This window comes from Ischnura elegans, chromosome 9 (assembly GCF_921293095.1).
Source record: "Ischnura elegans chromosome 9, ioIscEleg1.1, whole genome shotgun sequence".
NCBI classification, from domain to species: Eukaryota; Metazoa; Arthropoda; class Insecta; order Odonata; family Coenagrionidae; genus Ischnura; species Ischnura elegans.
Window position 1 is genome coordinate 106569178 of NC_060254.1, and position 26375 is coordinate 106595552.

General features: G+C 37.3%; 1 protein-coding gene across 2 annotated transcripts in view; it reads right to left on the reverse strand.

Annotated features, from left to right (window-relative positions):
- Positions 1-219: 219 nt before the first annotated feature.
- Positions 220-26375, reverse strand: part of LOC124165324 (WD repeat-containing protein 6) — a 63341-nt gene continuing 37185 nt past the window's right edge. Inside the window, exons 8-17 of one of the 2 annotated variants that reach the window (XM_046542683.1) lie at positions 24007-24173; positions 23186-23488; positions 20688-20891; positions 15692-15927; positions 15475-15599; positions 15067-15280; positions 10914-11255; positions 8192-8355; positions 797-965; positions 220-482 (exon numbers count right to left, since the gene is read on the reverse strand). In XM_046542683.1, coding sequence (XP_046398639.1) covers positions 401-482; positions 797-965; positions 8192-8355; positions 10914-11255; positions 15067-15280; positions 15475-15599; positions 15692-15927; positions 20688-20891; positions 23186-23488; positions 24007-24173 — 2006 coding nt within the window. In that variant the 3' untranslated portion in view covers positions 220-400. Of the gene's footprint in view, positions 483-796; positions 966-8191; positions 8356-10913; positions 11256-15066; positions 15281-15474; positions 15609-15691; positions 15928-20687; positions 20892-23185; positions 23489-24006; positions 24174-26375 lie in introns of both variants that reach the window. The other variant, XM_046542682.1, reaches the window with a different exon arrangement.

Consider the following 26375-nt stretch of genomic DNA (forward strand, 5'->3'; position numbering starts at 1 on the left):
TCCAAAATCAAGCCCTTTTTCATACAGAACCAAATAAAAATTCTTCATATGCTGATGATTTGCTGGCAGTATTAAAAAAAAAGATGGAAATCGATAGACTTCATTTCCAGTTTATTTCAACTAATCAATCCGCAATGGACATAAAAACTTCAATCCTGATCCTTCACTCTTTGGAATGATTATGTTTATTGGGTCAACGGCAATGAAAACTGACAGAGCTAAATTTCACCATTCATTTTATTTGTACATATTCCTTCATTCACACTACCATTCTCACTCAGTTGTCCTTTACGAAGAGTCCTTGAAACGCACCAAAAATGTTTTCTCTCTCGCATCACAATGCAATTAAAGAGAGCCAATGCAAGCCAATGTTCAGCACTTGCAACTGGCAAAATAGGCCTCATGCCTGCTGCATCAGTTCATCCGCATCAATGCGCACAATTTCAAGCCCACACCCACACACTACCACAAGCACGCCATCCCTACAATAAAAACAACAAAAGGAACAATGGAACTATTAAAATATATGAACTCTCAAGTCAAACAGATTTTTATTTTCTTTGGACAGTCTTTCTCTGTCATTCCTTTCAATAATAAATATTAAGTCACACAAAATGCAGTGGGATATATCATGAAATTTTTTTTAAAAGCAAATATTTTAATAATTTTGAAAATTTACAGACAGAAAGTTTTACCGCAGTCATAATTAACGAACACTACACGGTAAGAGCTCAAAATTAATTTCCAGCCAGGAGATATTTTCAAAATGAAAGAATGGGGAAATAAAGCTATTTACTTAGCATTGATCACATCAATATCTTCGATGTCTGGTATTGTTGAATAGCAGCTGTGTACTCTGGAGGCATGGAGAGATGAATTCCCTCCATTATAGCACCATCTCCACAGAACTACTTCTTGGCACTTAGAGACAGTTACCAAGTGGTTATTTCCTACAAACTTGACTCCTGAAATGAAGAATCATGAAATGGTGAAATGATATGCAAATGAAATTATGCCACATAGATGAACATGTAAAAGCAATCAATTACCCATGTAGTTACTACATCACAGGTTTGAGCTAAATTATTTTAAGCAATTGCTGTATGTCAAGTGACTAACGATAGCACATTGCCATTAATGTTCTCAAATTTTATTTACTAATAATATTATATCAATTACAAAGATTTAAATTCACACTATGATCTTATGATCTTTTGAATAGATTCATTAGATACATATTTCTCAAACCCAATACATTGACATCAAAAATACATACCAACATCACGAAAACAGAGTAAGTACTTCGATAGTTCAATACTTTCTCTTTGTGTCACCTCCTCCTATGGTTAAATCCACATGAACCTGAATAACAAGCTCCCTGACAGGCCTCAATGTAGTGACAAACACTAGACTCTCATCAATACCAACAATGTTATTAAAAAGTTCTTGTTTTTATGAAGTAAACCGTTGGTCCCGATGACAAGGCATATCCTATCTACAGTGAAAGAAACGTTATTAACCCGGCAGTGGTCGCGTGGGGTGTCCTAGACACCCCAGCCTTATATACGCGCTATTTTTTCTAGCAATTGTGACTGCAATGACCTGTAACCTCCTCTAGCTGATTTTTTAAGCTTTCTGAGGATACATGTAAAAGATTATTATAAAATCAATGTAAGTTTTTAAGAAAAATTACTTTTGTCAAAGCTCTGCAGAGTGGGGTGCGCCAGACACCCCACGCGACCGTTCTCGTTACGGTTTGCCGCCTAGTATTTAAAGTCGCCTTGAATATTTTTCATCCATTTTCATCGCATTTGATAGCTACTTTTCTGAAACTGGCCATGGAAGTTGTCTTTTTACGTTTACATCAATAAATATTTATTTATTGGTATATTTTTTGCCTAAATTTATGTAAACAAATAGAAAGTTAGTAATTTCTTATAATGTTACAGTGATTTTTCTCGAAGTGAGCCACGAAAAATCGATCATGTAGTACGTACAGCACGTTAATTCAGTACACTATGGATTCCTGCAGTCTTTCTAAAAAAAGGAAAAAGCTAATATACTTTGACTTTTGATTGAAAATTTGGATGAGGAATTATTTGTTTCTGACGTCAAATTTTGTAGAAAATGCGATTTTTTAGAAGTAATTTTTTGAAGACTTCGTTCAATAACGATAGGGCAGTAGTTATTCAAAAAAATCATTGTTTACATATTTCTGTGAATTTACCATTGAAGGTTGGCCTTGTAATACTTACATTCATCGTTTTTAATTCATACTAGATGTCAGCTACCTCTAGAGTAAAAGAAAGAGTCTTTGTCTTTTGAATAAATCTTTGAGGGAAGAAGATTGATTCTGATGAAAAAGAAGATGGGTGTCATGTAGCTGCACATGACACTTACACTGAACAACAGTGCAGAGATGATGAACTTTTGTAAAAGGGAAGGGAGCTTATGTACGTTGGGACGTATGGAGTTGCAACGTGTAATACGCAGGGATCAAGACCAAACATAAGAACATAAAATTGTAGTAGTGTTACTGAGAAGCAAAAATAAATTCAAATTAAATTATTTATTATTATATAATTATTATAATTATATACTATTAGCAAAATAAATTCAAATTCAAAACACGAATGGTTTGTTTTCGTATAATGTTCATTGAAAAAATGGTAGAGAAAATTGTAAATTGCACAAATATTCAGGTAGAAAAAGTCACTGAAAATTATTCTCGTAAGAGAGATAGTGAAACAGACAGGAAAGACTTAGTGTTCCTGAATAGAATTTTACTTTTAGCCAGGGCAAATAAAACTGAGTAACAGAATTTTTTATTGTTTTGGAACCAAAATGGATTAGGAGTGGAAATATGTTATTCCCCCATGAGCCATAACATATTTCTCTTTTCCCCTTTATCTTTTCGCTTCGATAACGTGACTGCTAGAGTAGAGAAAATGAAAAGTGGAAAATTAGCACCAAGTAGAGATGTATTTGAGATGTTTGCTCGCCGTACACGGCAACATTATAGAATTGGGCCATGAGAAAAAGCTGATGAGCAAGTGATTCCTTTTCAAATAAGATGTTCATATGGGCAATATTTACCTTCGAACCCCGCAAAATATAGCATCAAAATTTTTGTATCGGCAAATTCGATTGTATTTGAAGATGTACCTACTCAGGGTGGCAACCAGAGGGTCCATTTTTTGTAGATAACAGTCCAAAAGAAGAGTTAAAGCGAATTTTTTCTTTTGTAAACAGAAACGGAAGGAACGTAATTTTAACTACTGGTTCAATTATATTCCGCAAGCAGATGAAATTCTAAGCAATAATTTGACGGTTGCGGGAACAGTGCGCAAAAAATAAAAGAGATTTATCACTGAAAGTCGTATAAGTAAAAGAAAGAAGAAAATAGCAGCTTATTTTGGTTTAGGAAGAAAAAAGCTCTAGTTTCCTGCGTTGTAAAATGGTCAAAGAATGTAATTCTTTCGCCAACAATTCATACAGCTATTTCTGTCAATGAATCCAAGACGAACAGATAATAAAAGAAAACCGGAAATATTGACCTTTTCTAACTGCACTGAAGGAGGTCTAGCCACATTAGACAAAATAGGCAGCACCTATCATACTAACAGAAACATCAGTAGATGATCCATGGCCATTTTCTTTCATTTGACAAACACTGCTGACATCAGTGTGTTTGTTATACCTCGGTATTCCAATTCACAATCAAAATTGCAAAGTTTTCTTCGTGAGATAACTCGATCGTTAACTTTTCCATACAGTATAGATCCATATTGAACACGATCTCAAGAGACTTGAAAAATAGAGGAATATGCGTAAAATGAGCCGGAGAAAAGGATGAGGAGAAAACAAGAAAAAATATTTGGAAGATGTGTTTTTTTCCAACAAATATAAAAACAAAAATATACTGTGAACTGTGTTAGAAACTAATGCGTGGTACACATTTGCTGAAAATTTTGAGAAGTGATGAGAAGTAAGTAAATAGTTTACATGATTTACTTTCTACATTCTTTAGATTCAATAAAACTTATCAATAGCGCGAAATTGAACTTCTGTTGAGGACTACATATTTCTTAGTTTACCTTTCCAATGCTGTATATAATTTGTAACAGGATTATTACAATAGTTATAAGTGACCGTAATATCATCGTAAATTTTTCCTCAAGAATACATTCTGGGAAATCGATTCAATATCGATAAGTAAATTATTTTAGTACATTTATTAGTATTTACGTAAGGCAAATAGAGGTCGACGCTGAAAATATGATGAGATACAGTGATTGATGTTTATAAAATTATATCCCATGTCTTTATATCTCAACATTTCAATTGTGTTCTTTGGCTGAAACAAAAAAAAAGTTGGCAATTTTTCCGGAGGAACTGGGACTGCCTACTGGAAAATAGGGTATTCAAAAATATTTTCTCAAAAATAATAAAAGTTGAATTTATGGTTTGAAATATGTAGTATATCCATTCCTAAATAAACAAAGGATACGTCGAGATGTGAAATATTTAAATAATATGTACTATTTGAAAGAAATTGAAGAAAATCTTTTGGGGTGTCAGAGACACCCCACGCGACCGTTTATGTTTGGAAAATGGGCGCGACTACCGCCGGGTTAAAAGACTTTTGCAATTACGAAATTACGAACTTCAGTCCAGGTCCTGGCGGTTATAAAATGAACTTTATTACAAAGTTCCACGGGTAAGATACGGCATTTAGGTGGATATACACATACTATGGTACGTTATAAGCAATGTGCTAAGTTCAAGTTCTCCTCGTGCACTCTACCCAAGACTCTGGCAATTATGGTTCTTTCATCAGTAAGATATACTTCAATATCCTCACAGCATCATAAAATAAGTTTCAATTCTGTGGAATCGTGGTGCCTCATTATCTCTTGTAAATAGGCAGTACAGAAAGTCCTTTTCCTGAAAAAATTTTATTTATGATCTTTTAGGGACACACAAATTTTCGAAAAATTAAGGGGTGCCCTAAATTTCAACTTAGGTGCCTTTGGAGTAGAACCAATGCGATGCGGTTGTGGCCTGAAGGAGCTCGCACTTTCAGTTCAGCCTGAACAAAGTATCAATTTATCCATTTTGAAGTCGGTAACTGTTCAGCATTTCGCCTGTTCTTCCTTGCCGTGGACAGTGAATTTATTTCGGCTCCAGCTGCATCGCTCGCGCATCTAGATCAGTGCTTCACATCGCGAATTAACGCGTTGTTATACAGTGTTGCATTCTGCAGGATACCACACTTTTCGAAGCCTTGCATTGGTTTATCTATGCCATACACATGACACTGAAGTTATTCCACAGTGCAACTATTAGCACGGGAGATTGGAGAGAAAAGACATTTTGGGAAGGTACGTTTTTTTGCAATGATTCCAACAAGGAATAACACCCTTACAAAGTTCGTTATTATGCACCTCAGGTTTTTTGGTCCCATTAACTTCGTAACAATGAGAGTTTACTGTATTACAATCTCGCTGAGTAATGAGATACTATATGGTATATAATTAAATATTGTATGTATGCATTAAGTATCATATTTATAAGTGTATTTGAGGTCATGTGAGACTCCATACCGCAGGGAATGAGTTAACCCTGTTCCATTGTTAGCATCATTTATCTTTTGAGACCCAGCTCTAGTTAAGCACCACCTGGTTCAGCATTAATGCTATTGAAAATTGCACTATGCACTGCGATCACTGTGCCCCATACGGCCTTTGCCTCAATCAGAATTACATTCTACTGAAAGTTTAACGTCACATGTCAAGTATGATGACTTTTGGGTAAACTTTTATCACTTAACATTGTCAATAATGCATAGTATGAAAGAGGAATAATAATTTTAAAAAGTTTGATCAAGTCTTTTGTCATTACATCATAAAGTAATTTATAGGAAGTAAAAAAATAAAACTTTGTAAGGTTCACTATTATTTTAATATGGGCACGACCCAGGTTTCGTAACTTGGTTACATCGTCAGTTGACTGAACCTGCATGCATCTTATATTTATACACACATATGACAGTGAGGACATCTATCGGAAAGAGAAAGGACTGGTTGAGAGGGCGTAGGTGGGGGTTAAGCACGGAATGGAATGGAGGGTGGGGGGGAAGGGGCAGCCTTGATTTGGGACGAGGGTTTTTCCTGTGAGGATGGGTATCTGACCAGCGAGGGGAGGGCGGGATTAAAGTGGGTGAGGAGACGAGAGCTAAGGGAGGTAGCAGTGTTGGGGAAGAAAAAGCCCCCACCCTCTCAACCAGTCCTTCCCCTTTCCGATAGACGTCCTCACTGTCATATGTGTGTATAAATATAAGATGCATTTAAGATCAGTCACCTGAAGATGTAACCACGTTACGAAACCCAGGTCGTGCGCATATAAAATTAATAGCGAACCTTACAAAGTTTTATTTTTTTACTTCCAACATGGAGAGGTTTCACAAAGCAAAGCCTGAAGTTATCAAGTAATTTATGTTTTAGTAAACCTTTCCACTAAGTTCTGTACCTTTTAACAGCAGGTTATTCGTAGTGCTCAATAGAAATTTTTAACTTCTTATTTTCCAGTTAAAAAGCAGAGAATGAGTGATATGAGGCTGAACAGGAATATAAATACTGCGTGGCGTGAAGTTGGATGAGCTGCAGTGTCTTGGTTCCATTGATGATGAAGATGATCTTTCTTCACGATTTAAAATCTGGTGAATCGAAAAGACAAGTTGACGCATTATTTCTAGATTTTAAGAAAGCTTTCGACACTGTACCTCACAACAAACTTTTATACAAATTACAGTCATGCGGATTAAACGAAACAGTTGTAAACTGGATACGCGACTTTCTCAGAGATCGTAAACAAAGAGTAGTTCTTGACGGAATTAGCTCTGATGTTGTAAAAGTTACATCAGGTGTTCCACAAGGAAGCGTAATCGGCCCCCTGTTGTTCATTACATACATTAATGATCTCTGCTCCCGCATTAGCAGTAAAATACGTTTATTTGCTGACGACGCTGTCATCTATCGCGAAATTAGTGATCACTCCGACTCTGAAATTCTATCATCGGACTTAAACAACGTTCATTTGTGGAGTCAAGAGTGGGGACTCGAACTCAATCTGAGCAAATGCATGGCGGTACATTTCTTGCGGAATTCATCCAACACTAACAATGTTTATGCAGTGGATGGCATTATCATAAAGGCAACAGACGAAGTGAAGTACCTGGGAGTTACGATAACCTCGAACCTCACGTGGGGAACACATATAAAGAATATTTGCGGCATAGCCCTGAAGAAATTAGGATTCGTCAAGCGTATTGTGGGAAGATTTTCGGATGAGAAAGTAAAAGAAAGGTGCTATTTCGCTCTCGTCCGACCGCACCTTGAATATGCAGCGAGTGTATGGGATCCAGTGCAGAAAGACTTAATCCGCGAACTGAATAAGATACAAAGGAAGGCTGCGCGTTTCGTCAAAAACCGCTACGGGCTGCGCGCTAGGCTTAGATTGCTTGAACAATTAAGAATGGATATCTTTAAGAGCCACACAGAGAACATAATCTTAGAGCCACACTATATTTCCAGGTCCGACAGAAGCGATAAATTAAGAGAGATTTTTTGCCGAACGGATAGATATGGGAATTCGTTTTTCCCCCGAACAATAAAGGACTTTAATAAACGCTTGTCCCAACCTCGTTAGAGCACTTCTTTTTTTTTTTTTTATAGCTGTAAACGGCTGGTGTCCTAACACCCCCTGCCACACGCCTTTTAGGCGGCTTGCAGGGTATTATGTAGATGTAGATGTAGATGATGGTGACATCCTCCCCCACCTTTCTTGCTTTTCATTGTTGTTGGGTGCCTACTTTCTCCTTTCAATCCTTTCAATTACGTTTTTTTGTTTTTTCATTTTATAATTGCTTACAATCCCAGAATCCAGCATTAGCATTTATGTATGTATGTAGTTACCATTGAGTCAAGTCGTCTATCATGCGCACCATGTTGTGCTTTTGTGATTGATAGCGTAATGAAGTACTATTGTTTTCTGAGTGGTTTACACAGTTCTCTTTTCCTCCTTTTGCTGTAATTGAAATCAATGGAAGACACAATTGCACTAAACACTTGACAATTATAGGTATTTCGTGGGACAATTGTGGACTGTACAGCACACTCATTTCCTTCACCTGCAATTTGGGTGGCAGCGGCACGTTCCAGTTTCCAAGAAGCGCGAACAGCACCCTCACAGCGTCCACTGACCGCCTCACTCACTTCCAACAGATCCAGGGAAATGGCTCCGTCCTCCCCTCCACTGGCAATCAGCACCCACGGTGGGTCTTCTTTGGACTCACTGCCAAAAGACATAAGACTGGTTTACACGTGGCCAATGAATGGATGTGTACAACCAATGAGAAAATGTAGATGCATTTAGATTTTGTCATTTGAGGAGCTTCAGCCTTGCGCATTAGACCATTGACTTGTCTTCGAGTGCACTCATAGCCCCTGAATATAGAAGCTGCTAGCGTCTAACCTGATGACGCCCAAGCATGTGTCCAACAATGGATCAGGCTAGATGCACACTCAAGCTTTAGGATTGTCTGGACACCACAAAGGCAAGATGTGCCACAAACATGGTTTATATTGTTAATGCACTTTACAAATGCATTGAAGTAAACCATTGAGAGGCAATGAAGTAATTTTACCACATGTGACATTAAAGCGAAACAGAAAAATCTTAGGTACAAAGCAAGCACTTGATGAGCAAAGCCTATCAAATGATACACAATAATATGGTGAAATGATAATTGAATATGAGTATTGGAAATAAATCCAACAATTCAATGGAAATGTCTCCACCACATGAATCGCATCTTTTTCAAACCACTGCAAATCCACTTAATTCTCCAAAAAAACAGCAAATGGCTCAAATTATTCTCCTGGAAAAAAATTGCTGCCGGGTCTCTCGTGAAGATGTCACCACAATAGGGATGTGCAAGTAAGGCTTTTTCATTTCGAGTCGAGTTGAAAACTACTCACGAGTATCGAGTCGAGTCGAGTATGGTGACTATTGGAGCAGGCAATACAACAATTCATGCTGGCATTTTTCATTTTTCAAATCCCCTAGTGAATTTATGTATTTTGAATGCTTAGCTTGTTGTAAAATGGAATAGATAATGAGGAACGTTGATGGTGATAGTCAGAATTAGGAGAAGAACGAAAATTAATGTCTTGAAGAGTTCCATATGTACAATTGAAATCAATTAACCTCTAGCAATATGTTGACAATTTAAATAATACATACAGGCCCAGGCTTTTGCGTCTTCCGTTTTCTCTCATGAGTGTGGTTTTCTTTTGGTCCTTTTTAGGGCTGAATCCGGGTAACGGATGCTGAGTCGCTGACAGAGGAGAAAAGACATCTAATGGCGATGCTGAAACAGAATGGTTACCCGGATTCATCCCTAAAAAGGACCAAAAGAAAACCACACTCAAGTGAGTAAACAGAAGACGTAAAAGCCTGGGCCGTCATCTCTTACATTGCAGGGACCACAGAAAGGCCAGGGCCCTGAAAAAGCACGGCGTCACCACGAGGTCCAATTGCACGAAGAAAATTGGTGACTTCTAAATTGAATTTAAATTTCCGATCCCTAATATGCAAAGCATTCCCAAAATTACTTAAAATCTATCGTTTGGATCCACTTTGCAGCAATGGGAATAGTTTGTTCAAAACACCTTTCTTCAGATGCCGCTTTCCCAGGTGAAAGCACTGTCTTCCAATCAGAAGTCTGTCCTTTTTTGAAAATCCACGAGTGATATAGCCAGTTGCTGCAAGCACAGGAGTCTTGCAGTAGTTTCTATATCGGATATTTCCATCCATTTTCACAAGTAAACATTTGCAAACATTTTTAACCCTTCCTGAAACCTGGGATTGAGGTACATACGCAGTCCTACGAGAGGAGAGTAAAGCCAACCCCTGCAATACGTTCTCGAGTTTGTCGTTAAGTGGGCGATCCCCACAGCCTCTCTCATTACGATATCTTTACGACATTACGATTCTTGCAGATACTTTATGAAGTTAATGCCAAGTAGTTTTTCCAAAGTACTCGCATTTTCTACACTTATAAGATTAGCCGTGACAAATAATATTAAATTTAAGAGTCACAGTTCACAATAGGTTATTACTTAAGGCTAACATATTTGAAGTTGGATTTCATCCGGTTGGACGATTTCATATTCACGAATAAGTTTACGTAGATGTGAAAATGACATGGAATTTCAAACAGGTCCACACTGAAAAATATGCAAGGGCAAAATATTGATGTTCTAGTCAGATTGCAAAAATGTTGAGCCATATTCCTTTCGTTTACACGTAGTCTCATGAAGATTACTTTAATGACTTACCTGCCCTCGCAATTTACATACGAAGAACTTTTTCAGATGCTTAGAATCTTTTTTAATCATACATTTTGAATGGGTTTTTCTCATCACCTGACCCTTCACTCAGGTATGCATCATAACCGCTGATGCCAAAGCACATTCAGAAAAAAAAACGCACTACATCCAGGTAACTGATCCATTCACCAGAAATCTGAAATTCATCCAGTACCAAAGATTATCGATCATCACTGCAGTACATATTAAACCACTGCAAAATGTTTGGGAAAAATAAATTTTAAAAAGTCACCCATTAAGAAAAGGTAATGAGAACAACTATGTACATAGCATTATAATGGAATACAAAGGAATGATTCGGATATATTATGGCACTGACTACGTATACGGTTTAAACTTTATAGTTTTCATTTTTTAGTCATAATAGTCATATGTTTCAATTTGAACATATTTAGTCCTGTCTCTTGTCCCAATATTTTAAAGCATAGCACAAAATGCATTTGCATCAATTAAACTCACCCACTCAGCTGCTTCCAATCAATAGCATTGATAGAGAATTGATGGGAAAGCTTGCTGAAGAATGGGAAGATTGGTTTCCTCTCTTCAACGTGGATACTTTTCTTGCCCAGGGGATCACAGTTTACACTCAAAGAGTCCACTTCCGCAGTGACATCCCAGAGGTGATAGTAACCGATGCAGTCGGTGGTCATCACAATAGTGCGTCCACAGGCACGAGTGAGCAACACTTTGAAAAGGCAATGCCGCTTGGATGCCTGAGGATGAGGTATTCCCAAGGACCACAAACCAAGGTATGGCTGCTTCCCATCAGCTTTGTCTGGACTTTCCGTGTAGCCAAAGATTCTAAAAAATATTAATAAAAATAGAAATTGAAGTCCATATCGTGATGATTGGGGCACATGGCAACTGATGTAGCATGCTGGTGTAGCATTTAGCTTCTATCTGTAGGGTCCTGAGTTCACATTCCAGGTGAATACTACTGTGGACTCCCAAAAGCTGTTATCCTCAAAGAGTGATGTGGCGTAGGGGATGGAACAGGCCCCCCTCGATATGCACGCAACATACAACAAATTCACATGCTGTGGTGATGTGGGGTGGACTCTACCTTAACCAACCTTCACGTTGTGTCACTGAGTGAGTGACTGTGACGCTTATCAAAGAAAAATTGAAGACCCTGTTGCATGAGCAATAACACGCAACGCCTTCCAAGAAATCTCCTGTTCGCTAGGCAGTTGAAAACCATAGAGGCAAATGAATTTACATAGTTTTCAAATAATTGCTTGAAACAACAAATTTATTTGTAAGCAGTCACTAGCACAGTTCCAAGGATATGTTTCCTAACTATGAGAACTAATCTGACTTGAAAAAAAAATCACAGCACTAGAGCAGGACATCTCAAATCTGGAAGCACGCAAACATTTTTATGACCAAATCATTAAAGTTAATGTGCCACACTGGAATCATACCTGACCACTGCCAAGGAGATCTAAGTTAGCACTCTGAGTATGTACTGCTAAAGTCAAATGGTTTTTTTAATAGCAAATTTCATCCTTAGGCATGGGTGTATATGCAAGATTTCAGTTGACTGAAATTTGTTTAGCTGCCTTTCTTTTAGGCTAGTCAACTTGAATAGTCGAATATATGCTTTAATACCATGAATAATATAGAATTTGTGATGATATATATTCAAGAAAGAAATTAAAATGTTTCCTAGAATATAATAATAATCACTGTCTTGCAGATTGTGACATTTTGGCTGTAATTGATGTTAAATACAAACAAAAACATATGGTATAGATGTAACTTATATATGCATATTTTAATTGAACTTTACTCAAATGATTTTACAATTTGAATCACTCAAACTCATCATGTTAAACAACGTTAATGAAATCAGGGTTCCCACTCTAACTAAATTATAAAATCCACCGTTCTTTCCAGGTTTTCACGGTCTAAATATCGTCAAATTCACGGTCTGTTGATAAGCCATTTTAGGCAGAAATATTGATGATGTAACAATCACCGCCCACACGTTAACTAAAAATTTATCAACCGCGACAGGCGCCGTGAATTCAAACGTAGCAATGAAAGTGCTATTTCTCATGACATCACCTATCGATATCAAAATTTAGGTGAAGCTTAAGGTTGTGAGTGGAAAAATGGAGGGAGCAGTAAAGAAGTGTCTGATTTTTTGCCAGGGCTAATGAAAGTGTGCATGCCGGTCTTCCAATCACAGGCTCAAGATCAATGTGTCGTCACGGCACAAGGACCAATAATTGTACTTCAAATATATGTGTGGAGATTAACGTGTGGACGGTGTCTGCATGTGACTCAGCCCTGAAACATGATTGAAATATCATTTTTTCTTTTGATCTGTCAACTGTAGTTCTTTTTCTATAAGTTTGAGAGATTTTTAAGGTTTTATGATGAAATTCATGGCTATTTACAGTTTTTCTCACGGTAGACGAAATTCACGGCTTATTCACGGTTTTAAGGTTTTCACGGTTGAGTGGGAAGCCTGTGAAATTCATTTAAACGCAGTTCCTTTCAGGGAAGTCTAGAGGTGGGTTAAACTTTTCATTTTGATGAACCGTTCACTTAGAATCTGTTCAGTAAAAAGAACAGTTCAAAATATCTGTTCCCGGCGAACAGTCAGGGTCATTCAAATAGAAAATACTGTTTACCGGATGTTTAGTGTACATAAATGAAAGCTTAGTGTGGTCTCATATGGTTTGTGCAGCTTGTCATTGTAATTCGAGCAAATTCTGTCCCGAGCCTTTACTTGGTCATCCATGTGCAGGACAATATATATGCTGTCCACTTGTAGAATAACCCAGAATTAATATCTATCAACACAGCATCTGATGTTATTCGCATATTAAGCACCAGAAAAGTTTTTCAATGCTGCTCTTATGAGCAATTTAGACTTTCAAGATCTATTTTTTTTCTCCTTGTAAAAGCCCGTAAGAGCATGCGTAACATGGTGAGAAATACCTAATCAGTTTCACTGCTATATCAGTACTTTTGGTAGAGTGTAAAAAAATAGTAAAATATGTTACACCCGTAGAATTCTGTAACATATTTAAATATTAAACATGGAAGCAAAGGAAGAGTTAGCCCTTTTGAGGCGTATTTATGTGCAATTAAGCTATGTGGTCACAATTTAATACATAAAATTTCACAACGTGAAAAACCTAATATCATTTAAAAAAAAAAAAAAAAAAAATCGCCGTAGGTAACATATTGTTTTCATTCCTTTGAAAATGATGTCTAATTACACTACAAACAAGTAATTAGAGGAAAGTTGAAGCCAAATTTTTGTTGACCAAAATTAAAAGTTTAGGCCTCTTAACCCAGATAAAAGTTAATTCCATTACGAATAATTTAATAGCATAATATAAGGTGGACATAACATAGTTAAACAATTTATGTTTAACTTTCCGTTTGCTAAAATAGATTTTTGCATCAATATACTAATAAAAATAAAGTTTTAACCTAATGTTTAAATTAACTTTGAACCATAGCACAAATTACGAACAGATAACCGACCCGTAAATTGACCGCGAACCTGAACCATCGCATCCTGTTCATCAAACACGAATGTTCAAATGAAGACAAAATGAAAATGAACGCGAGAGCCCAAATGAACAGCCAGAGGAAACGAACGGCCTCCTAAAAAAGAATGCCCTCCGAGAAATGAATACCCTCCGCAAAAATATGCACTACGGTGGCCTTGGATGGTCTGCATCGTAACCGCCATCTGTTGTAGCCACCACGCACTTGATGGAGTAAGCTGCAGTTCAAAATACCTCTTGGTGATCATACATGTTGGACAGTGCAGTCAAGAACAGTGAACTGGGAGTTTTAGAGAACTGTTCATTTTATAAACGGTTCATTTCAGTGAACAGTTCGTTTTGGCAGCTCGGTTATTTTTGACCCATCTCTACAAGGAACAGGTAGGTCAATATATTTATGGACAGAGTAATATACATCAATAGCAAGAAAAATCAGAAAATATTTGTACAAAGAGTTTTCACATATTTGAAGATATTTTGTAAGAAGTTAAATACTTAAATTTATCTGTATGTAAAAATAATAGAAGTCTCGCAGCCAAAAACAAGGGAAACTAACTAATGAATAATGATTTGTGACTCAGAGTGAAATAAGGTAACATCGTGAGTTTTAAAATTGTCACCTTCACAGAAAATGAGAGAAAATACGAGATTTAAGTTAACATTGATTTATTTGAAAGAGAAGTCTGGGTCTACATATTTCACGTTTTGCAAAAGTAATGATAAGTAAACTGTGTGCTCGCATTGCAATTTAATTAATGATTGAGAATTTCAGTCCATGCATAAATATACATATTTCGAGAAAGAGGAGATGGATGATGACAAATAGACTGCCAGTAATGAACAGCATTCGATTTATTCTTGTTAATATTGTTTCACATGACCAGTTTGAATAATTCAAATTATTAACTCTTTTGAATACATTTCAGTTAAATTTTTTAAGTGCCACTTTTTCAACACACTATCCCAATTTATTTAGTTCACGTCAAATGCAAACTAGAACAAAAAAGATGACACAAATCTTAAATTTCCAATTTTTTGCTTCATCCTAAAGTGACTATAATAATATATATTGAACCTACCTCAAAAGCCCATCAGAGCAAGCTGCCACAACAGCAACACATACACCACAGGATTTCTCAAGATTCATTTCTCTTGGATAGAAAGACTGGATATCCATAAATCTTGTCTCCAAGTTATTCTCATAATTTTTAGTGTCCTGTTTTTTATTGTCCAGCATCAAAGAAAACTTTTCCTCCACCCGACATTGCTCATGGCTGGTGCTGGAACTGCTTTCTAAGGGAAAAAAAAGGCATCAATGAAAACTGTGTGGAAGATATAAAACCTTTACCACAATTGTCATGAAAAATTGGGCTTTCTCAACTATTTTTTCTTATTTTTAATTATGGCGTGGTTTCATCAGCTGATGAATGTCCAAGGTGACAGTGGCTTTTCGATCGCACTCTAGCATTCATGGGCTATGCACCAACCTGTTTGGTCAAAGGACAGCTTCCATGCTTTTAGCTGGGCCCTTCCTCCAGCTGTGAAAATCAGGAATTCAAAAATACTTTCTTCTGTATTTGCAGCAACGTCAGTCGAATGTGTTTGACAATAACTGTCATGTCTGAATGAAACAATGATGATGTTAGAGATGTAGAAATCAATCAAAATAAAATGTGTCCATCATACGAGCTACAGAGCACTCACACGTTCTGAGAGAGAGATGACACAAGAGGAAGGATGGATACAGCTCGGACGCTGGACAAATGCCCATGCAGTGTGCTCAGCACGGAGAAGGGCGACTCATCACCGCCATAACTTACGCGGCTCACTTTGGCTGTTGTATCTTCACTCCCCGTGATTGCAATTGCCACTACGCGAGAGTGGGACTCAGGCCATGTGAAACAGCTGACACTGTTGATTTCCCGTGAATGGAGTCCATCCTATGGTGTGACAACATACATTTCAAAAGATGAAAAGACAGTAGGAATTTTCAATTTCACGATATGTACCACCAATTTCTCAGAGGGAGCTCATTGAGGAGCCTGAACCCATTTGAGGGGGACAGACAGACAGAGATGGCTGAGGCTATTTTTAGGAAATGTGAACGATTTCAGATTCTCAATAATTTCTCGCATTTAATTTTACTTAAAAAGCATATATTATTTCCCATAGCTGACGATATATTCAGGGAAAATTTATAGGAGTTGGATATTATTGTAATTATAAAAAAAAAAGTTTTAATTAATATTACTATAAAAAGCTGGGCCAATAAATTGACCCCGTGGCAGTTTTCATGAATCCAAAAAGGATCGAATCATCCCCTTGCTGACAGTAAAATATTAAATTAAGAACTGTGAATAAAACCTTAAAATATCTTTATTAATAATGAAACTTCCAGCCGTAGGTACAACATAACCCGCCATAAGAGGTACACAATAATCACAGCAGATTCCTGATTATTCGGCTGCGGTTTATCCCTGTCACGGATTATTCCTGCAAGAGTTCACACTCCTTCAATGTTTTCCGAGACTTTTATAAAAAATAAAATAAAATTGGACACAAAAGCACCAGCATACATACATATTTGCGTTTCAATGCACCGTTACACCTGGCTTATTATTCCCATTAGGGTTTCCTTAATAAAATGGAATCATTGGAAAGCCTTCATTGTTTAACGCTGCTGACGCTCATTCGATCTCTCTCTCTATGATTCCATGGTCCATTGGCATGTTATGCCTCGCAAATAATGCATTCGTGTAATATCACACACTGTAGTAATGTCTCCGTCGGAATTTGCCGTTAAATAAATCACAGCCTCTCTCTTCAATTCACATTCATCAATCCTGAAATTCTCCAAAATATCTAGACTGATGTGCTTTCTCTCCTGAAGAATTAGATATTCTGAATCAATAAAGTGCTGAAAGAAGTTAAACGTGGCCGCCAAAGTGCAGAGATATAAGCTAATGCGCACAGCACACGTCAATGCCGAGCTATAATTCCGGTGACTCAGCACGACACAGTAGACAGTGTTACATGCTGGATAACTTATTGCAGGAAAACCTTAAGCCTGGCCTAACTTAACAATTTTGTAAACTCAAACACTACTGGCTGGCTGAGGACGGAAGGCGCTTTCAGACGAGACGACTTTCGGCCGGCCGTCGTTCACAGCACGGATCACTGCGTGGCAGGGCAAGTTGTCTCATCTGAAAGCCTGAATTTCATGCTGTCGCTGAACGGCGGCTGCCAAAAAGTCATTTCGTCTGAAAGAGGCCTCAATGTAGCCTGCTGCCTGCATTTCACGCCGTAGATGGTGCACCGTTGGGCCGGATTGAAATGGGTGGTCACTATGGCGGCCATCGACGGTGCCATGCCGTCAACGGTATGATTTGCCTTGTTTGAAGACATCCATAGAGACCTATTGTTATTTGAAAGCACAAAGCGCTGGCAATTGGGGAAGCTAAGGAACAGGAAGGATTGGAGGAGAGGGGGTGCAAATTATTAGCGGATGGATCGTTGGATATCCGGCACTACACTGAGCTTCAATGTAAAAAAAATCATTTCTACACAACCCCAGTTTAAGTTTCTTTGTATCCGGTTGTGTTTAGTTACGCATGCTTCTTTCGCTGCCCTTCTTGACCGATTAGCAACAGCTGTGATCAATAATAAGAGGTTTTGTTGAATCTAGCTGGCTCCTACCTCCCCTCGGCACCTGGTGAGGGGTATCAAAAGGGAGCCCAAGGCATGAAAAAGTTCAGCTAAAATGTAAGTTACACATTTCTCATGGTTACACCATAGCTACCCAGCAGTCGGTTTGAAAACACCATGAAGAGAGGACGTGATTCACCTTTGGACTGTTTTTATCACACTTGCAGCTTTAAATATCAAACAAAGGATAGGAATTTAAAAATGCTGAAAACCTAGTGTTACCATTCGTACCAGGGCGAGTGAATTCAGCTCCAAATGATTTTATGGGAAATGCAAAAATATTACTGAGGCAATTCAGCAATAAAAGACTTGAATCTGAAAGACTTAACGCACATCAGTAGTGATACGCATAATTGAACATGTGAAAGAAAGGGTATCCGCAGAACGACAGCTATCATTTGAACAAACAGTTACTCAGTCAAAGGAATTAAAGGAGGGGAAAGAGGAGTTTGTTGTTGCTAGTACTGAAGCGTTTTTAAATGCAGAAAACAGGGTAGAGAAACTAGATAATCCAATAATTTGGGAATGGCTCTCGAAGTACATACTTGAAGGGTAGAGGGGATTTGCCATCTGCCGATTGTATTCACCAAGAATTCATCCCAATAGGGTAGTTTCCTTCATCAAAGAAAACGAAAGGCTTTGATTGCGATTCATTACCCACCATTAGTGTATTCATAATATACAAATTATTTAGTTTTAGAAATCCCAGTTTAGACGAATGGTAATGGTCAATTTTTTACATCATTTTAAAAAGGCCAGATTGGCGCCTGTGCGATTCCACTCCACGTGACGTCACAGGGACCTAGTTTCTATAGGAGAAGATAGGAATTTTACATCGTCTGAGATTACCAATGCATGCATGAGGCACAGAGCTCGGGGAAACATGTCTTAATAATCACCTATTAAAACTGCCTAAGGTCCGAAAGTTTCCTTCGTTTGATAAGGTAGTAATAATCCTTATTTAAGCCAAGTGCTACCTGATAGCATCCTACGTCGTATCAGCGCTCAAAGCCTCGCCCCAAGGTCACCTCACACGGCAACAGCGGGAACCATAACGACGTCACACGGAGTTTTCCCAGCATTCACACTTAGCCGTCGCGTTTTCGCGCGCTTGAAAATTTTCACTTTTCATGTAATCGCGAAAAATAGATATTGTCATTTAAAAATCTAAAAGCGTGAAATACGTACTCCAGGAGTAATAATCTTTCGATTTAGGCAATAAAAAAATGATAGGAAACCACCCTATTATAAGAAAAGAAGTGGGGAGAGCCTCTATTTCAGTGCCATTTGGTCAATTTTTGCTCTTGTCTTTCTCACAAAGACAATTAATCAAGTGAATCTTGAACGGTAGTGTCCACAAATATCCACAGGGAGGAATGACGCCTCCGCAGCTTAACTGGCTAAATCACCTGACTAGAAATAAGGGAATTCGGGCTTGAATCAAGGCGATTTTACCCCTCTTAAACTGACTTGTAAAAAATTGCTTTTACTTGCAACAATCATGTAAGCGACCAGAAATAAAACAAATAATAGTCTGCACCCCTATCATACCCTCAATTATTGATCGAATGGGTAAAAATAACTCAACCATTAATGGTAAACTGCTAGTGAAATAAACTGACAGAAATATTTTCACATAATTCCTTAAGGGCCATTCATGCATAGTAAGGCTTAAGCATTGACTGGCTGCCATTAGTGCATATAATGATTCAATGAGATAGCCAATGGCAACTGACCCAGCCAACTGATATAAAACGACCTCAGGATACAGTATTTACCACTGCACTGATACCACTGCAATAAAAAAAACTGCACAGAAATAGCACAGAGGCACATGCCGCCTTAGTGTATATAATCATTTACTCTATACTCATGCCTATTCTTAGTGTAATACTAACCATTTGAGTTCTTGATGACTCGCATAGAGCTGTCCAAGAAATCACATGATAGTCTCTATATCATTTGGGATATTGTTTTAATGTGTATCCTGCAAGTGAAACACTCTTTAATGCAAATCATGATATACTTAATAAAGGGGAATGATTTTTTCTCCGTGGATCTTTCGCATAATGAAGTGAAGAGTTCAAGGTACACCTCTTCTTGCTCATTCTGTGCAATTAATGCTTGAACCATTGATATATATCTTGAACCAATATAATTTGAACCATATTGCTTGAACCTTCATTTGGTTTGATCAGATATCTTGTACAATCGAAATTGTGATTAATGTAATGTAAAATGCTTTTAAAAAAGTATAAGCAATCATGAAACGGGTACCAAAAAATAATGAAACTCCTAGAAATGTGCAAAAATTGTAACATTATAATAACACTACCAAGGTTTTCTATAAAACCAAAATCACGTAGTTTTAAAACGAATTTTAGCAAAAAATAAAATCACTTTCATGGACCTCTATTAATATGGAGCTATAGGAATATGAGCACAATCATGTCAACACTGCAAAAAAGATCTCGATTGAGAAAAGAAAGCTCTAGTAATGATTCTGGAAAGCAATCTAAAAGAACAGACAATGTGCGTGAATAATAATAGATAGTTTTGTTTACGTAAATCATTAAATTAATGTGAAAGTTTGGGTTATTTGCCCTTTCCAATTATTCGTGCAAACTTTCCCCGTCATCAGCCCGTTAGGATAAGCGGGAGTTTGCTGTACTTGGACGTTTCAAAATGAAGAGGAAATTTCAATTTGTTGTTTTATTTAAAAAAAAAAATAATAACAAAGCCAGATTGTGAAAATGGTTACACCCAGTGACAATACCAAGAGTTGAATACCTCAAAGCTATAGAACCAAGACACCGCCAAATTATTTCAAAAACTAAACAAAAATATGAATATTTTTCACAACTTTGGAATGCCAGACACAGCATAGCAGTGAAGTATAACCATTTCCAACACCTTCATGTAAAACGATCAGTAAATACTCCTATTCTGGTAAGCATTCAATACAATTACAGAGCCAATCACTACAAATATTCACCTGCAACACACTATCCCCAAGGGTTCCAGATGAGACCTTCCAGTCCACAGTCACAAGCTCTCCGTTTTTGATCATGGCCAGCAGTAAACTCGTAGTTTCCTCACCATGAGAAATCAAGTCTATGTCCCATGAGCGATGACCTCCTCCACAATTTTTCTCCAGTAATACACACCTTTCTCTAATGCCCCAAATCACAGCACATGCCTGCAAGGTGGGGTTTCATTTTGTAGCAGCAACACCTCAAAATACATATATCAATGAAATCTGTTGAAAGCACCATGAGCAAAATCTACCAAGGATAGAATAAATAAAGAATCACATACTTAAGTAAGGTTTTCACAAAAGTGTGCATGAAATGGGTACCAAATCTTCATGGCACAACGCATAACACGCCATTTCCTCCTCTATGATCACACTACACCTTTCTTAAAAATTTGCTTACCTTGGCTGATGATTAAAAAAAATTAAATTCTAAAGTTTATATCTATCTCTTCTGAACAACATGCAAATAAAGCAACACATTTGATTTCCAATTAAGAGCCATGCTTTTAAAAGGAGGCCTTTTTATTCGCATTTGAATGCCACAAGAATTAGGGCAAGTACAGTATAGTTAGGAAGGTACTGTAGTAATCTTGAGAATATCTATTCTTCATTTAGATCATCCAAAACAGAGATTACACGAGGAAGATTACACTTTTAAAGAGGTTAAGTTGCATACATTCAGATCCAGATTAACATCTTACCATTTCATGTTTTTTTTTTATTTAAACCCCCAAGGAACAAGGCAAGTCAGTTTCAATTTTCAATTTTTAATCTATTAAGACACAGTACTCCCATGATCCTGGAACGAGTAGCATTCAACTATAACCGATTTGTAGATTATTAGGCCAATAAATCGGTGGAAGTTGGGGATGAATCATTTGTCAATATCGTAAGGCGTTGTTAAGATGCAGCAGTGAATGCACTGGATTGTGTTGTGCTGGTGGAAAAGTAAAATTGCCACAATTAATGCCACCACCACATCCGTTACGCTCAATAGCTTCTGGGACAGGATATGATTATAAACCCTTATTGGCCAACATTAAAAAATATAACAGTTGTTTTCAAATGACTTTGTCATCTTTGTATATTTAAACACCGAATAAAATGAAAATCATAAAATTATCAGAAAATATTAAATTTATGAACTCTATTGCAACTGTTTTATATTTAACGTAGATGAAGATATTATATTTATTTGAATTGTAAGGAAGTTTTATTTCATAACCACATTTAATAGTGATAAGGCACAAACTGTACTGACCCAAGTAGGTACCTACTTATCTGTGACATGATGATTAGATAAATATGGTTGAAAGACGGGATGAGCATCAAATATTAGGACTTCCACAGATATTTTATAACCAAAATTAGCCAGATCAGCTAAGCCGTTTTCGAGTATAGCGAGAAGAACTAACTGCAATTGATTCATGTACAATACATAAATAGAAACGAAGGTGATATGAAGTTTACTGGGCCATCTAGTACACAATAAATTGTAAAAATGCATCGAGACCACTGATGAATGCATAAAAATGTAAGTATTACTGTTGACAACAGTCACACTAACGTTCCAAGTGGGAATGAAGCAAATAACAATACAATTCTCTTGAAATACAATCCAAAAATTGCTTATCAAATTCAACTCCCTTTCCCATTTTTTAGCAGTTTTCAGAAAATGTGTTTTCTGACCTTCTAAGGGCAGGCACATAAATTGAAGAATTTTTTTTCAACATGTGACACCTACTAGTGACTTGAAAATTATAATTTTCATTCATAAAAAAGCTGTTCCAATCATTTAAGACTGTAAGACCTCAAAGAAAATGACAGACCCTCCTTGGTATTTTCCTGCATTTAACCTTTAAAATTGTTCCCCCCCCCCCCCCCCCCCCTCCACAAAAATATTGAATCTGGATTATACAGTAATCAGAAGTAAAAGGCACAGTTCATTAAAAATCAACTGAACTAATAAAAAGTATATAACTTGAAAATATTACTCATAACTTCAACCTAAATAACAAATTCAACCCAAAAGCTGAATTGGATAGATAGGAATTGAAGCCCTGACATTGCCAAAGGCGTGTGACAATCAAGGTATGATGAAGAATGATCGTAGGCTTTCCCGGCGTATTGAATTGTGGAAGGCTACACGGGATTTCCACCGGGTCAGGTTCTCCAACTCCATCTCGGCCTGGTATATATCTCGGCCGGCCATAGGTATGATGGCCAAATCTTTTCCCTGGACCACTGGGTACCATCAAGATTTTAGCAATGACTTAACCCAGATTTGAACCTGTGACCCTTCCATTTGTAGCCAAGCAATGAATCTTAAAGGAGCACATATGTACTCCCTAAGAACTTTACATGCCCATTTCCACAAATTTTCCTGTCTATAAAAATAAATGATTGTGATGTGCGTGAATGTATGCATTACAGAAGAACAAGTACTCTCAACTTACCCCTTTGAATCCAAAGACTAATACATTTTTGTTCAGCACCAAAAATCGAGCTGCCCACTCAAATCCTAACTTATCAGTTCCTTTAAACTTGAGTGCACCCTTCCAAGGGACAAAAGTGTTCACAATGCCATCCCTGCCGGTAGAATACACTTCAACGTCTGGGAGATGGCCATCGGCACTTTGCTTTTGCACATAAGTCTCATGATAAGTTGGCATCCAATGCCGATCATGATTGGTCCAAAATACCAGCAGGCTGGTGACACCCATTTGACCGTGCAAGTGTCTCTTGATTTCAATGGGATTCTGGGCAAAAAGAAAACAGAACAAGAAATGTATGTACTCCATTAACCTCAAGTAACGAGCAAAACCAAGAGACACTTCATTGGAGCATTCAAAAAAAGTAGAGGATTTTCTTGCCCAATTCATTTTCAAATATGCACACTAAACCAGGAGTCAGCAACTCAAAATTTCACCAGCCTCACAAAACTTATACTCTGCAATTCAATATTTTACTATTTCATAACAAATATGAAAACCGACTGAGATTGCCAGATTCTAGTAAATTTTCTAAATCACTTTCAACAGATTATTTCTCCATGCTACACAGCAACTGGAATTATTTGCAAGGAATTTTTGAGTAAAACATTTTCTGTGACCAGCATTTGCAATTATTGATGGTGGCAATTCCATTTTCCCAATCACATGAAAAAGAACTACAGTAGATACCATGAAAAAACATTGGCACAATGTCAATCGGACTTCAGGGAATTAAAGCTTGGGTAAATTATTAGATAAATATGAAATTACTTCAAGGATCTTACCGAGTTATCCTTTGAGTAGACCAGCAAATCTCCTGATCGGTTTCCACATATCACAAGGCCGGGAGGTTCTTTGTATGGAATCCATGCTGCAGCAGTTGTCCAGCACTGCTTCGCATGCGGTAAGGTCCAAGTTGCGACCTCTCTAAGTGCTTTGCTACCATCTCCCTCTGCAAAGATTCAAATACAGTAGAACCCCATATTTGCATTATCGGAATTTACGTTTTCCCGCAAATTGCAAGTATTTTTCGGGGTCCCGTCATTTTTTCCTATCTCTCCAATGTAAATAGAACCCTGTATTTACGCCATGTTTTTTCGTTTTCCTGCCATGTGCATCACGACGTGCCGACTAAAAAAAATGATTTGCCTACTAAAACAATTAATCCTGCATATCAGCCCTTAAAAACTGCCTTTTGGCTTCCTTTCGCGCATTTGTATTTAAAAATACAAGAGAGAGAGACGTAATGAGAACTATTTTCGGGAAGAATTTGAATTTGGCGGGGCACAATGCCACAAACGTCACAAAGTTGAACTGAGTTGAGAAAGAAGCTGAGTTGATTAGACTTCTGGAAGGTTACAGCCCAAAAGATGTTTTCGATGCAGACGAAACAGGATCATTTTTTAATTATTGCAGCCAGCTAAAACACTGTGCTTCAGAGGGGAACAATGTTATGGAATAATGCTTAGTGAACAATTACAAAATTAACTTTTCCAAAGCCAGTATGTGAGTAAAAGTGAAAATTCTCTATTTCCCACTATTTGCATTTTCCCGCAATTTACACTTTTTTCATTTATTCCACAAAAGTAACACAATTGAAGCTAAAAGTACTACATAATATAAAGCTAAAGCTAAACTAAAAGTATACATATCTAACATCTTAGGATTTCAGAGTCAGTAAAAACTGTTTCCACCTGTGAATGAAGAACAAATCCGTAAACATATTTTACATCACAACAAAATAACCATGCAGTATGTATACCTACAAATATGTTGTGATTCATTGCATGCATCAGTAATTAATAGTCTGTTAACCTGATGAAATGAGAGCATTCTTGTGAGTATCCCAGAATATTGTATTATTTGTAAAACATTCCTAAATAAATATTTATGTAGTTCAAATGGAATGAATGTGAAATCAATAGGGTGGTTTCCTATTATTTTAATCCATTCGTATGTCGAAGAATTACTGTATCTATGCATGATTCAATCGTGAGACCACTTCCAGATGAAACAATTTTCCACCGGCTGCCGTTCATGGCTCGACACATGGCGTTGCAGAGAGTCATCTCGTCTTAAAGCCGCCTGAATTTTAGGTGAATGGCTGCAGATGGAAAAGGCGTTTCATTTGAAAGCGGACTCAATATAGTATTGTCTGTATTTCATGCTGTAGACAACGCATCGCCGGGCCAAATGGTCGCTCTACCGTCAGCAGCAAGATTCGACTCATTCGAAGACGTCCATAGAGACTGATGGTAAGTTGAAAGAATAGCACCATGCCGTGGCCGGCAGCAGGAAAAAAGTCAGCTCGTTTTAGGCAAGGGAGCTTCCATTAATTATGTGATTTTGGCCATTTTTGAAGCCCCCCTCCGTAAGATATTATGAGATTTGGGTCCACCCCCTCCCTCTCATCTAATGTGAGATAGTTAAAAAAAATGAGTATTTTCAGTATAAATACATTAATCTATGCTTCATTACATTGGATTTGTTAAAAAATACCAATTCGTTGAATTATTTTTTAAGATTAGTTGACACTAGTATTCTAGATTACTAAGACCACAATTTTACTCTGCTTGTAGCAGAAAAAAAAATAACGTGATACTTGTCAGATACTCTCCCCCACATGAAATAAGATCAGAATCAGATTGCATCCCTCCCCCCTAAATACCTCACATAATTATCGGATGCCCCATAGTAATACTAACCCTTCCTTTTGAAGACAAACAATGAAGATATCCATAATAAACCACATCTGATTGTAATCTAATAAGCAAATCAAGCTTGTAAGCTAATCAATACACACAGTGGAACTGTGTTAAAGCGAGTAGGGGCTATTATGAGACCCCCGCAATAAGGTTGTTTCCTATTATTTTTTTATTGTCTAAATCAAAAGATTATTACTCCTGGAGTACCTATTTCACCCTTTTAGATTTTTTAATGAAGATATCTATTTTTTGCGATCAAATGAAAAGTGATGCACTGAATAGTAGAGGCCTTCACGTTGTAGAAATCCATCTTACTGATTAGTGAATGAAAAACTTTGCTGTTTCTACAATTTGGAACTTTATTTTCCTAAAGTTCCAAATTGTAGGAACAGCAAAGGCTTTCATTCACAAATCAGTAAATGAAAAGTGAAAAATTTCAAGTGCGCGAA